Source organism: Penaeus monodon, chromosome 40 (genome assembly GCF_015228065.2).
Source record: "Penaeus monodon isolate SGIC_2016 chromosome 40, NSTDA_Pmon_1, whole genome shotgun sequence".
In the NCBI taxonomy this organism is placed as follows: Eukaryota; Metazoa; Arthropoda; class Malacostraca; order Decapoda; family Penaeidae; genus Penaeus; species Penaeus monodon.
This window is the reverse complement of record NC_051425.1, coordinates 12,760,120-12,775,119: the sequence shown is the minus strand read 5'-3', so window position 1 is coordinate 12,775,119 and position 15,000 is coordinate 12,760,120. Positions and strand designations below refer to the sequence as shown.

The following is a 15,000-nucleotide window of genomic DNA, read 5'->3' as shown; positions in this document are numbered from 1 at the left end:
TTCACAGTTTTTTTTTCTATTTTACTCTATTTTTTTTTTCTAAATTTACGTTTTTTACTTTCATGACTTTTAAAACCTTTTTTTTTTCTTTTAAGTGACTGATAAACCTTTCTCAATTTAAACCACAATTTCACATAGAAAATTAAACTGCACGACAATAATAAAGAACAGACGAACATCAAAATCACAAATTGCCAAATAAAGTTACATCTAGAGAGAAAATAAAATACACACATATCCCTCTAGACATAAAAATCCTACTTTTTTCCTCAACTTTCAACTTATACTTAGAAAACACATCTTCGTTTAAAGTGTTATACGCGAACTACAAGTCGGTAACGAAGTAAGTAAAACAAGACGAAAAAAAAACAGGCACAAACAACCAGGTAAATTCACAGCTACAAGGGAAAATAAACAACAAAAAAACCCAGAGCAAAACAGCCTCGAAAGATGCATGTAAACAAACACACGAATAAGTAAACAAGAAAACAAACCAAGGCAGACGATCAATTCGTAAAATGTAAGTAAACAGATAAGTATACAATAGATAAGTAAGTAAACAAGTAGATAAGTAAATAAACAAGTAGATACGTAAGTAGATAAGTAAGTAAGCAAGTAGATAAGTAAACAAGTAGATAAGTACGTTAACAAGAAAAATAGTAAACAATAGATAAGTAAATAAACAAGTAGATAAGCAAGTAAACGGGATAATTAGGAAAGATTAAATGAAAAGAGAGGAATCGAGAGAAAATAAGGAAGAAAAAAAAGAAGAGTATATAAGGTTGAATAAAGAAAGAGAAGAAGGAAGACGGAGAAGAAAGAAGGGAAAGAGAGAAAAAAAGGAGACACAAGGAAAAGAGAGGAATAGAGAGAAGCAGAAACAGGAATAAGAAAGAAAATAGAAAAAAAAAATGAAACAGGAATAGAGTGAAAAGAAGAATAACAGGAAAACTAGTTAAGAAAGAAGGAAGGAGGAAGAGAGAAAAGAGGAGGAAGAGGAGGAGACAAAATCGATTTCACGCTTATTTGCAAAATCTAACTAATAAGAGAGGAGAGGAAAGAGGGGAGAGGGGTAAGGGTAAGGAGAGAGGGGAAGGGGAGGAGGAGAGAGAGAATGACGGGGAGAAAGAGAGAGAAGAAGAGGAAGAAGGATAAGGAAAGAGAGGGAATGAGAGAAGAGAAGAGAGAGAGAGAGAGAGAGAGAGAGAGAAAGAGAGAGAGAGAGAGAGAGAGAGAGAGAGAGAGAGAGAGAGAGAGAGAGAAATAGAGCGAGAGAGAAATAGAGAAAAAAAGAGAGAGAAAAAAAAGCAGACATAGACAGAGAAAGAGAGAAGAAAGAGAGGAAGAGGAGGAAGCAGCGGCATCATCTTACGTCATATTCCTCTACTGCAACTAACGATGATATTCAAAACTCATCACATGAAAAGGGGGGGGGGGGGGGTTTAGTTGTTGAAGGAAATTGCAGAAGACATCAATAGAAGGTCCGAGTTTGACTGATTCGAGCTTATGAATTGCACTTCTGGACGGGATGTTGTGGGGGGGAGGAGGGTTGGAGTGGGGGGGAGGTGGGGGGGAGTGGGGGGGAGGTGGGGGGGGGGTGGGGAGGTGGGGGAGGTGAGTAGGGGAGAGTTACGTGGGGAAGAGGTGAGTGGGGGAAGATACCGGAGGGGGTAGGTGAGTGGGGAGAGATACGTAGGGGGAGGAAGGTGAGTGGAGGGGAGAGGAGGGGAGTTGGGGGGGGAAGTTGGGTGGCTGGGATTGGGGTTGGTATGAGAGAGACAAAGAAAAAAGACAGACATGATGAAATACAGCCAGGCAGACAGACAAGAAGGGAGTCAAAAAAAAAAGAAAAGAAAAGAAAAAAAACACTCTGATTTCGAATCTTAAAAAAAAATCTTAAAAAAAGAAAACAAAAAGAAAAGAAAAAGAAAGGAGGGGGGAGGGGGAAGAAAAATACACTCGCATTCCTTTAAAATTCCAATCTGTTGCTTCCTTTGGTTGCACAGGAAAGGAACCATTGCTTTAAGAGAATTAAAAAGGAATTAACGATTAACAGATGTATAAGAACGAAGTTGTACCAAGAAAATTGTGAAAGTGTGAAAAGAAAAAAAAATGTGGATAGCGCAAGAGAGGGACGGTGAAAAGGGGGGATACATTAGTAACTCAAAATTGATAAAACCTTCGACACAGTACAGATTAAAAGATACAAATGCAGATATTAGTAACTCCTGAAACTCAAGAACCTTCGTAAATCACATGAGAAAACACATGATTCGCATAAGGTCTATCATGCGCAGATACCACACGCACAAACGCACACACAGACACACACACGCGCACACACATGGTCCACACATGGATTCTCTCCCAAAAGAACCACATATGAACCACATATGAACCACATATGGACCACATAACGTCCTGGTCCAATTCTTACTTCAGAAGGGGCGCTTCTATTGCATTCGCCATGCTGACAGGTCGCTGAAGTCTGGAGAGAAAATGAGGATGGAAAATTGGGTCAGATTAAAAGAAAAAAAGAAAATGAAAGGGAGAAATGAGAGAGAGAGAATGATGATGAAAGAAATAAGACAGATTCGCAGATTTACCAGCGGGAAAGAAAATGAACAGGAGGAATAGGAGAGAGAGAATGATAATGAAAGAAATCAGTCAGATTAGATTTTCCTGTGGGAAAAATAATGGAAAATGAGATAGAGAATAAACATGAAGAGTTGGGACAGGAAATAATGTTGAATGAATAGGTCAGATTAGAAGAAAAAAGAAAGAAAAATGGGAGAAAGAGAGAGAGAAAGAGAGAATGATAATAGAAAAAAATTAGATTAGTATATTTGCAGCTAGATTGTTATTAAACGATGAACAGGGTGTAGAAGAAGAGAACGATGACGAGAAAATTGATCAAATTATAAAATTGACTTCTGAAGAAAAGGTGAAAATTCAAAGAAAATTTGATGATAATTGGCTCAGATTAGAAAATTTCCTTCTGAAAAATACACATAAAAGAGAGAAACAGATGATAACGAAGGGAATAAGAAAGAAGAAGATAATGAGGCAATACATCAGCCAAAATTCGTTTCTGGAAAATGAGTTTGAAGAAAATGTAATAAAAACGATGAAGAAAAAAAAAATTGAAGTGAGAGGGAGGAAAAAACAAGAAAACGAGATAATATAAAAATAATATCTTTCTCAGAATACAAACAAACACAAACGTAAATAAGGAAATTACATACAACCAAATCAAATAGATGAAAAAAAAGAAAAACACGCATAAAAATAAATAAATAAAAAAAACATACAAATCGCTTAGAAACGGGAGACTTGAAGAATCCTCAAATGAATTATGATAGGAATGTTGGGGGGAAAAAAGTGGTATGCTGAAGGGGCATGTCACAGGTTATCTACAATGGCGTCTGGGAAGGTAAAACGAGATATGATGTTATAAACCGCTTTTCTGGGTATATCTTGGCTGTCTCTTCCTCCCTCTCTCTCTCTCTCTCTCTCTCTCTCTCTCTCTCTCTCTCTCTCTCTCTCTCTCTCTCTCTCTCTCTCTCGCTCTCTCTCTCTCTCTCTCTCTCTCTCTCTCTCGCTCTCTCTATCTCCTTCTCTCTCTCTCTCTCTCTCTCTCTCTCTCTCTGTGGTGTTTCCGAGCGGTCGTAGGCTTTACTTATTTTTTATCTAATATTTAACATTCACAATTATAATGGTAAACTGCCACACTGACCTTTAGAGGGTGTCAGTCTCAATACTGCGGAGTAATTAATATCGAAGAGGAAAACTGAAAGATTGGTTTTCAATTAATTATTTTATTTGACTTAGTTTAAATATTGCCTTAAATCTTGGGTTTCTAGATTTCTATTAAAACTTGGGAGAGCCCGTACAATAAAATTGTTCGAGTAACTCACCGCGGTACACAGGTTAGATGCACTAGCTGTGGGGTCTCTTGAGACTGACGACATTTCGTCACACTATATTGTCGCACAGCCTGAGCTCTCATATCTTTCTCTTCTTCATTGGTTCTTTTTCCATTAACACATTTCTTCATTGGTTATTTCTTGTTCATGACATAATTCCTATGGTTAAGAGCACGCACTACATAACAACGTACTCTGTTTGTCCACGTTTTACACGTTTTCCCACTGTTGTCCTGAGCAGGTCAAGCTATAACTTTTCCACTTCGACCAGTTGGTCTTGGGGTGCGAAACCACTACAATACAAAGGTTAGGTCTACTCGCCATGTGGTGTATATCTGGTGTAGATCTCTTGGGTTACTTAACTTGTTTCATAATTTCACTGTTAAAGGGTACCTCAGCGGTTACACCACAGACCCCCTTCTTCGCTCGTGTGCTCCCACACGAATGACAGAAGAGTAAATTAAACAGCATCTCCGAAATGGGCATGATACAGGATCAGTGATCCGTAAATGTATTGCTGCTGGACAAGCGACAAAAATCCACGTTCCAAATCACTGGAGAGAATTAACCTGTGTATCACAGACTGGACTTCCTCCCAGGACATTGGCCGCCGAGATGAAAAACCTCTCAGTAACTAGCAAAAGCAAACTAGTATTTTAATATGACTATCTACATATAGTATCTGTCGGAAATTGTTGACAGAGAATCATCAGGTAAAAGAATGCCCGATTACTAGTCTCGGGCATATGGTATTGTCTCCTAGTTGCACTGTAAAACCGGGGCACACTATGATGTCGGCAGGGACGCCCATATGAAGGTTCTTGCATAATTGAGGTCCATTGTGCACGGTCTTACTTCACGCTCTGTAAGGGTATTGATGTCATCTTCCAGTTAGTGAGGGCATTAGCACCAGCAGGGATCACCGTACGTCAGGGACTTCAGCCAATAGGACAGAGATTCCATGGTGCTAACCAGACATCCAAAAGATGCCAGTAAATTCCAGCTGCAGGTGGACGTCACGCTCCATTGACCAGGGCAGCACATGAACTTGTCAACTTCGGTTCACAGCCAGCAGAATCATACGGGCAAGAATGTATGTGATAAGCGGATCCTCACATTCGTCAGTCTTCAGATCTGCGCAACGAGCAATTCAGACTCGGCAGAAAAACGGAACAGAGAACCCTGCCATGAGCTGGGACAATAAGGCAGGCATGAACCTGATTATACCGGGAGTACGATCGAACAGTTTGTAGATTCTCCTTTGCATAGTATATCATTATCATTATATAATATTATCGTTCTTATGCTTAAGATAATCTCTAGTGCTTGATGTACTTAAAAGTTAATCTTCACTTGAAACACAAAGCTTAATATGATGTTGCCTGAGAGTTTATACTTATTATAAATAATGCTTAGGAGTTTGTGTACTTATCTCTATATCTTATTCGGCTATGGCAATTTTTATGCTAATCTCTAGTTCCACTTCTAAAGTTTTCGTGTTCAGTTCGTCGATCATGCCCAGCATAGCAGTGCGAAAGACATGAACGCGAACCTAACAGTGACGTCCAGAACAATGCTTATAGGCAACCTCACTGCCCGTTGCAATAAGACTTAGGATGTGGACTAGCACTCAAAAGCTGAAAGACAGACACCACACTGCTGCCAGTATCTGCGATTGTGAAAATTGTAGGTAAGTGTAGTAATGCATCATTCTGTCATTTTATTTTTTTTTTCAATTAAGAGGGGTAGGCGTAACAGCGGTCACACAATTCGATGAGTTCCATACTGACTGCTCTTATGCAGATGCGTCCGATACTGACTGTTTCTCTTGCCCTCAAGGGGATCGATACTAATCACGAACCTCTTGGAAATGAAAAATGAAGGAAGCCTCTACTTATAGAGTTTATCGAAGGCGGGTTAAATTGCATGGAGACCCATTAGTAGTAATAATTAGGAATTCTCCAGGCATACAGACATTTCATATTTTTATAGTGGCTCACAGAATGGCTAAAAAAATTTTGGCATGGAGAACCATATAGGAATGCTCCACATCAGCACATCTCGATTTATTATACGTGCTCAAGAATGGCTGAAAAAAAAATTGGCATGGAGAAAACCATATTAAGGGAGATCTCACCAGGCTCAGGCACATTCTACTTTTATAGGCTGAAATGCTTGAAAAATTTTGGCATGGAGAACCTATTAGGAAGATACCCAGCAATCAGACATTCATATTTATACGTGTCAAGAATGAACTGAAAAAATTTTGGATGGAGAACATATAGGAAATCTCAGCATCGAGCACATGGCTAATTCTTAGTGCTCAAGAATGGCTGAAAAAATGTTGGCGTGTGGAGAACATTTAGGAAATTCCAGCATCAGCACATTCTATCTAGTGCCAGAATGCTCGAAAACTTTGGACATGGAGAACCATATAGGATCTCCAAGCATTCAGCACATTTCTACTTTTTATATGTATGCTCATTTTATTCTCAGACGTGGCTGTTAAATTGGAATAGGAACATCCAATAAGTTCGTTTAGTAATGAGTTAGCTAGTTCCTTCCTGCTCAGGTCTACATCACAGTTGAATTAAGGGCTCAATTTACCAGGTCATTTCCCCTTTGTTCTAAGTGACTGTGGATGGCAGAAAATTTTGACCGGAGATGGTAGGCGCGCCCACCTGAAAGTTCTCCCCTCACCTCAAAGTCCATATCCTCTCCTTGTCAGAACCTAGGGAGTGGTGGAAGAAGGCATCTCTTCCTCACTGTCACTATTATTTGATCATGAACTGGGTATGCTCTCCTACGTTTTTACTCTGCGGAGATGACATGCATCTGTCTATTTTAATTCTATCAGTGTGCACAATAATTCACGACCAGACGAATGCTTTTTACCTGTAGAACATATATCACTAACTTGGCTACTACCGTAGGTCCCTAAACAAGGTATGTATTTTTTAGACAATCATGCCTTGGGCTGAGAAGTTATATACAACGTGACCCAAGCTTCTAGTATCTTTCACCCGGGATCGTGACTGGTATATTTTCCGGTCAACTGCACCTTTCTAATAAGTACAGCACGCACCGTTATAGACTTTGTTTGCAATAACAGAAGTCTTACGTCTTCAGGTCCTCTACATTGTACCAAATGGACCATTATCATGAAAGATTTTAGAATAAAGGTATTGAGGCATCCTCTGTTGTACATAAGAAGTGAGGAGAATCATGGTGCCTTGATATGCGAGATTGTATGCAAATACTAGCTAAAGGGGAGCAGTGTATCCATTTCTTTAGGGTTGTCACGATAGTTATACTCTCAATAGTTTGCATTGATGGCCCATTTACACGCTCCACCAACCCATACTTGTGGATAATGAGTTGTAGTGTGTCTATTTATGCAGACAAACACAAACTGTCGGTTTAAAGAACTCATTTTACAATTCTCTCACACCAATCTGTTATACATCGTTCATGGAACGCATGATGCTGACAACATGTGTTACATAAAACGCTTGGGCTACTTCTCTTGCTTTTCTTTGTTTCGTCGATGGTACAGCTAATCAGGATCGGGTCAGGCACATTATTACTGTCAGCACATACTTTAGACCGTGCATTTGTAACAGGAAGTGGCCTACCAAAATTCTAGGTTGTATACGCCTCAAATTTCTCTCTTACACTGGGAAACCCGAAACGCAGCGGAGCAGGGCACATCCTTCATTGGTTACATATTAAGCGCACACAACAGGACATTCTACAATTTTTGGGACAGTCTTGAATGCTCTGGCCAGAATGCAAACTTCTTAGTCTCAAGGTAACCTGGACACTCCATGACTTGCGTAAAGGGGAGGGCAATGGGCCAGATACAATGCAGTGTTTTTATAACGGTCTGAGAATAACAACTGAGTGCTAGACTGATCCTATTATTATTGACATGGGTATGATAGAGAATTCCAATTTATGTCAGTATTTTGAAATCATTGACATCATAGTTGATCGAGGACACTCCTTTACTTTCACCCTGGATCACCTACTTTACCTGACCCCATAATGAATGAGCATCTGGATCATTCTAACTTTGAGGGGGTCCAGGCCATCACTTCTTCTGATGAGCTCATTATTTAATGATTCTCTCTCATCCGTGTCACACGACCAATATAGTTATCAATTGGGGTGATCTGCATTTCTTATTCTAGATAGGGCATCGCCACAACAATTTTGTTTTCCCAGCTATGTAAAGTAACTTCCAGGCTCAAACAGGCAGCAAGACAGAATCTGCAACGCAGAATCCGTAGAATTTGGCCCTGTATAATTTAAAAAAGCCAAACAAGTGGTCTATGATTCACATGGCCACCTTGATGGAAATCTAGTATAATTAGATCGGTGTACCGTGAGGACCATCACTACTGCATAGGGCTCCCTTTCAATGTGGAATAACTTACCACTTCGCCCTATATAGATACGACTGAAAAAGTTATTGGAGCGCAAAGCCATTATATTATGTGCTGGATACAACCCCAACAGCAAATTCCACTAGCATCCGTATTCAGAAGAATGTTTATGTCAAAATCTGAGATAAGAAAGAGTTACCTCTTTAGCAAGCAATTCTTTTAAGATCATGAAAGCATGTTCAGTGCTTAGTTTTGACTTTAAGGACTGAATTTTGCGGTTATTAAGGCTTCCGAGAACCCATTTGTCATTCGTTAAGACGGCTTGCTACTTATGAAATTCAAATGAAATTGCATCATAATAATTTGCAAGACCAAGAAATGACTGGCAGCTCTTCTAGTACCACTGGTTTTTTGGCAAAGTTACCGCAAGAGCTGTCAACTTTTTCTCCCTGAGTGCTGATACCTTTACTGGAAATATTGTCCAAGATGCTTTAATCTCTTCTTGAAGAAACGTTACACTTCTTCTAGTTTTAAGGGAAGGTTACATATGTGTATTAATCTATTGAAGATATCCTCAAGATTAGTAGGTGTTTCTTCACATGAGAATCAAGACAACTATATCATCATATTATACCATGGCTGATCTTCCCTATGTCCTGCTAAAGCGCTGATTATTGCTCTTTGAAGAACACAGAGGGAGATCCTTTAAGCCAAATGGCAGAGAAGTAAACTTCATAATTGTCCATTTGGTGTTGGAGAAAGCATCGTAAGACAAACTCTCAGAAGTTAATGGACTTTGATGATAACCCTGGTGCGCATGCATTAATGATGAGAAAAAGTCTACCTTCTTACCTAGACTTCTCAATATGAATCTAGTATTAAGGCAAGCGTGATAATCTGTCAAATCCTCAATTACTTTGTTTATGCTGCGAAAATCTATAAACATAGTCTAAGAGTTGGTCTTGCTTAATTACAGGGACAACAGAGGACTATTGTATGGTGATCTAGAGCACCTAATTATCCTTTCTCTAACATGTCCTATCTGGTCCTTGAATTTCCTCCGATACTTTGCACGGAATTTGGTTTGGCCTTTTATCACACTGGGGTCCTACTGTCCGAGATTCACTGGAAGATAGAAATGAGTTGCACAGTAAGAAGGTTCATTCTTTTAGTGAACGCTTATGCCATACTTAATGATTAGCATTTGCCAGTAAGCTTGATATTTCTTCTACTTTCGTAGATCAGGAAACAACGTATTTACATTGCCTCTCTCAATTTCTCTTCACGAGAAGATTGCACGAGCTGCAACCCTACTATGACTTCACCGTGAATGTGTGGATTTACTTGAATTTTTTGTGGCAAAGCGTATTTCTTCTAACACTGTTACATCCCCCATGACGGCAATCTGATATTAATTTCCATCTCTGGAATTGGGAGTTTTTTAAATATGGGACTTTAAACCAATTATCATCCTTCTTGTTTTTCAATGCAACTGGTTCTCAAACCCCTTTGCCTCAACAAGTGCTTTAGTAAACATGCTCTCTTAGGTATGAAGAGTCCTGATCATTTATCCTTAAGAGCCCTATTCTATGACAACTCCTGACTACGCCATCCTAGTTACCGCCTGACAAACCCGAGTCACACACTCGAGATGTTAGACAAAGCACGGGCCGACAAGGTCTGGAGTGATTCCATAATTTGGCTCATCTTTCGGACGTATTATTTGCAACGAATCACTTAAAATTGCTCAATTTCATCATACTTCCACTGCAGAGTAGCACAACCTGGTTTTAGTGAGCTAATGTGGTTATCTAAGCCTTGCAGTATCCTATGTTTGAACTTTATTTGCCAATCTCAAATGGTTTTGAGAACAAGAACTCTACCATATGAGGAAAGAATAAATCTGAACCCAATAATATCTCTGATAGGTAGATCCACATCCTTAACTACAAAGAATGGATCAAAGGGATATTAGCTAACCACATTGTCAGTGGAACCATCCATCATGTTGTAAATAAGACCATCTGCTAGACGGACACTCCGTTAGTCTTGTATAGTCCCTTGTTTTCGAAAGCTTCGGCAACTCATGGAATTCACTGCACTAAGGATACTCGGCACCAGTATGCACACAATACTGTTCTCTTCATGCACCTACTACGTAACACATTTAAAAACTATCAATCCGTTTACATTAATTTTTGTAGCACATGGCAACTTGGTAAATACTTCTGATTTGGGTACGCTGATGCACTACAGGATATGTAGTTATTATCACTTGTTTTTTTTGCTGGTCGGCTTTCCGATTTCCACGACCTGATGTTCTTGACTTGTTTGACTTCTCCATAGGGTTCCATATGGGTACGTTTATGGAGGTATTATTGTAAACCTAGACTGCATTCAGATACTTTGAATGTGAAATGGTAGCTTTCTTTGACACTACTAGTAACTTCACAGTTACAGTCACTATTGTTAGCATTGCTGTCGAGAGGTCTTGCGAGCTTGCTCCCCTGAAATCGATAAACAAGTATCTGAATATTAATGACGCATTTTTCTTTCAAAACGTACAGAAAGGTAATTTCCTTTTTATGATACTGAATTCTCTGCAGAGGACGTAGAAGCGCTGGGGGAAACCCAACCTCGTTTTTTTTCTGATGGGGGTCGTGCATTCAGACCCTGTGTGTGCGTGACCAATATTATTTACTTTGGTTTATTGTATTCGTGCCGGTGGCTTTCGGCTTGTCCTTCTGAGGCCAGGGCATTACACGTACCTTTTTTATTATTTACTTGTTCTCCATAAACTAATTTAGCCTTCTGGGTGGTTGATTTCATGTCTCCAATCCCTGTGCTAGAGCTCCCCATGGTCTAAACATAATTGGTCAGGATAATCATCTGGGCAAAGCAAGAGGAAAAATTTTTACAAAACGACCTTCCTGCAGATAGAGCACTAAGAGTGTCCTTTGTTGGATCTATTAGACATTGCCTTTGCAAAGAACCTGGCTTGCAATTGTATTCTCTAAGTTCTCCCCCTCGCGGATCTTTGGTGGTCCTCTAACTCTGTCAAAGTAACATCTAGTGAGGAAGATTTTGGAAGTATTTCAGGAAAGTTCCTTAAGATGCTAATCCAGTTCCTTGGATTTTTGAGTCTAACCCAACTGTGACAATGCTGCCCGTAATCTTTAGTGCCGTAATTTAATACAGACATTTATTAACCCTTCATGCAGTCATCAGATCCGCGGGCATCTGGCCGTTCTATAATTAGAGCCCAGCTTCCCGGGTCACGGAACCTGTTCTGAAAGCCACTGAAGATGTTTTGTCACATTCCGACTCCGAAACAAATACGATATCCAAAAGCCTTATTCTAAATCTGTCCATCTACTCGTTACCTCTCCAACTTCTCATGTAAACTCTTACAGATTTGTGCGACTCTCTGGCAGTCCAATATATTGTCATAATGTTCTAGTGAGGGAAGTGCTCCCCTGGCTCTCACTGGCGGCTGACATGAATCCTGACTTTCCATTGCCCAGCTTGATCTGAGAGTTGGCATTCTAATAATCACCTCATATTTGAACATGTAATGGACCCTTTGCTTCCGACCTTATAAAAACCACGTCACGTGTCAACCTTTTCAATGGTTCATTGATGACTTTACTGCAACTATTAGTTACTGATATTGACTTATTGTACAATTCCAAGTACATATAGTATTTTCGTTGGTAAAGTCAGTTCACTTTTAAGTGTAGATATGGGTCATATTTTATTACATATAAATTATAATGTTTAACCACTATTTTATTTTGTATTACACACTGAATATGTAAAAGCAATCTACTTCTGTCGCGCTTGGACCTCTATCAATGAAAAGAAGTGCTTTATTTTGCATTCACCTTGTTTATTAATTATTGACAGTTGGAATCATTGTATGTGACGAATCTGAGGTATATTTAACCATACTAGTGGACACACAAATTTTCTTTACTAGCTGATTAAGTTTATTTATATGTTATTGATTTTATTATATGCATTGTATTTTTAGCTATATAATTTTGAGCAATATGTTTTTGGTCACAAGTGGCAGATTCCACTAACAGCTTTAGTTATTCACACTGGTTTTATTTCTTACTTCATTTATTAATGTAAGCAATTTGGCTGAGCACTTTAATTTCACACTAGCGGAGACGAAAGCTACATATTAGTGGAACTTTTATTTTTTTATTTTGCGTTTTTATATATAACCAATTGAGTGAGCACTTTTATTTTTTTTTTTTTCACACTAGCCGAACGAAGACTACATACAGGGAATTTTATTTTACTTTTGCTTTATTTTTGCATATAAGCAATGAGTGAGGCACTTATTTATGTATTTCACAACTAGCGTTAGAACGAAAAGCTAACATAGTGACTTTTTATGTTTTTATTTTTTGCTTTTATTTATTAACTATAGCAATTGACGTGAGCACTTTTTAATTTTTTCACACTAGCGTAGACAAAGCTAACACACTAGTGGACCTTTTTTATAATTTCATATTATTTTTTTCTGCATCTGACCAGCCTCTTCGCGTATATAACCTAACGGGGGAATCGCCCACAATGTTGACTAACATCAATCAATAAAAAAATATATATCACGGATTCGCAAAAGATTTATAGTATCAAATGAAAAATATTTTTACCTCTAAGTTACAGCACAAATTTATGCTATAAGTTTCCCTTGTTATTAGGCACTTCCATACATTAATATCATGCAACATTCATAAAAATAATCATGCAATCATAAGTAAAATACTTAAAACTAAGTATAGCACAATATATGTTCATGCACTTTAAATATCTACTGTTATGAATTTATAGAGTATTTAATTATGACTTCAAGAATATGGTTTTCATGATCAAGATATGTTAATGACTGTGTGGTCACAAGAGGCATACAAAATTATAATATTCAATATTCAATCAATTCAAGCACTAAATTAATTATATATAATTCCATAACAATAAGCGAATGCTCCCAAGTGGTAAAATCGAATCTTATTTAATTAACCAATTAATTCTTATATTGTTCGAGAATTATTAAGTATTAATCTATATTTTATACTTTAACAATGCGTGGAAATGTATCGTGGGCGAGCCCGCCGCAGGCCACCACGTGGTGTTCTTGCCGAAGCGTTCAGTAGGCCTTTACTTATTTTTTATCTAATATTCTAACTTGTCCACAATTAACATGGTAACTGCCACCCACTGACCTTTGAGGCAGTTCAGTCTCACAATACTTAGGAGATTAATTTAATTATTTCAAGAGCTAAGAACTGAGACAGATATGTTTCACTTACGATTATTTTATTGACTTATTTAATATTGCACTTAAGTCTTGGGTTCTAGAATTCTAAGTTAAACTTGGGAGGATCCGTACAATAATTGTTCGTGTATAACTCACGGGTAACAGGTTCAGATGACCTAGTGTGGGGTCTGCTTCTTTGAGACTGACGACTTTTCGTCAACATTTCTTGTTCGCTTCAGCCTGGCTCTCATGATCTTCTTCTTTTTCACTTGGTTTTTATCCTAACATTCTTCATTGGTTAATTTCTTGTCCAATGACCATATTCTTATGGTTAAGACACGCCTACACTAATACAAGTACTTGATGTCCCACGTTCTTCCACGTTTTCCACGTCTGATCTGAGCAGGTCAAAAGCTAAATCTTGTTTCCACTTTCGACCGATAGGTCATCTGGGTGCGAACACCTACAAACAACAAGGTCTATGATCGTACTCGCACCATTTGGTGTAGTATTGGGGTATAAGGACCTTGGTTATTCACTTGTTTCAATTATTATCATGTTAAGGATACTCAGCAGTAATACACCAATCTCTCTCTCCTGCTCTCTCTCTCTCTACTCTCTCTCTCTCTTCCTCTATCTACTCTCTTCTCGCTAACTCTCTCTCTCTCTCTCTCTCTCTCTCTCATCTCTCTCCTCCTCTCTACTCTCATTCATCTCTCCTCCTCTGTCCTTTTCCTATCTCGCTTTGTTTTCTCTCCTTTTTGCTCTATTATCTTCTTTCTTTGGTCTAGATATATACTTCTATTTTTGTTCTCTCTCTCTTCTACGCTCTTTTTCTCTCTTCTTTTTACCCGTCTCTCTCTATTCTCTCATCTCTCTCGCTCTCATTTCTCTCTCTCATCTCTCTCTACTACTCTCTCTCTCTCTCATCTCCTTCTCTCACTTCTCTCTTTCCCCCATTACTTTCCCTTGCCTTTCTCTACCGCCTTTCTCTTCTCCATCCCACTAATCAAACAAAAAAGAATTAAACAACCAGGCCGATCAAACAAACAAAAAACAAACAAAAGACATAGAACTACACTCAGGTCTCCTCGCCTGGGGCGAGTGAAGGGGAAAAATGGAATAAAAGAAGGTTTACATCTAACGAAGAAGAGAAAAGAAAGAAGAAAGGAGAAGGAGGGGGAGGAGGAGGCAGGGGAGGATGGAGGAGAAGGAGGAGTGAAGGAGGAGGAGAGAAGGAGAGGAGGAGGAGGGGGGAAGCGAGCGAGGAGGAGGAGGAAGGAGGAGGAGAGAGCGGTATGGGAAGGAAGAGGAGAGGAGAGAGGATGAGGAGAAGGAGGAAGAGGAGGAGGCAGAGGAAGGAGGAGGAGCGAGGGAGGAGGAGGAGGGAGGAGGAGAGAGGTAGGCAGTT

At 39.0% G+C, this 15,000-nt stretch overlaps 1 protein-coding gene across 4 annotated transcripts in view; it reads right to left on the bottom strand.

The window, feature by feature from the left end:
- LOC119597779 (SET and MYND domain-containing protein 4-like) overlaps positions 1 to 15,000 on the bottom strand; it is a 151,524-nt gene that overhangs the window by 71,704 nt on the left and 64,820 nt on the right. For all 4 annotated transcript variants that reach the window (XM_037947411.1, XM_037947414.1, XM_037947413.1 and 1 more), the window contains exon 2: positions 2,438 to 2,488. In XM_037947411.1, the coding sequence (XP_037803339.1) occupies positions 2,438 to 2,469 (32 nt within the window). In that variant the 5' untranslated portion in view covers positions 2,470 to 2,488. The remainder of the gene's footprint in view (positions 1 to 2,437; positions 2,489 to 15,000) is intronic.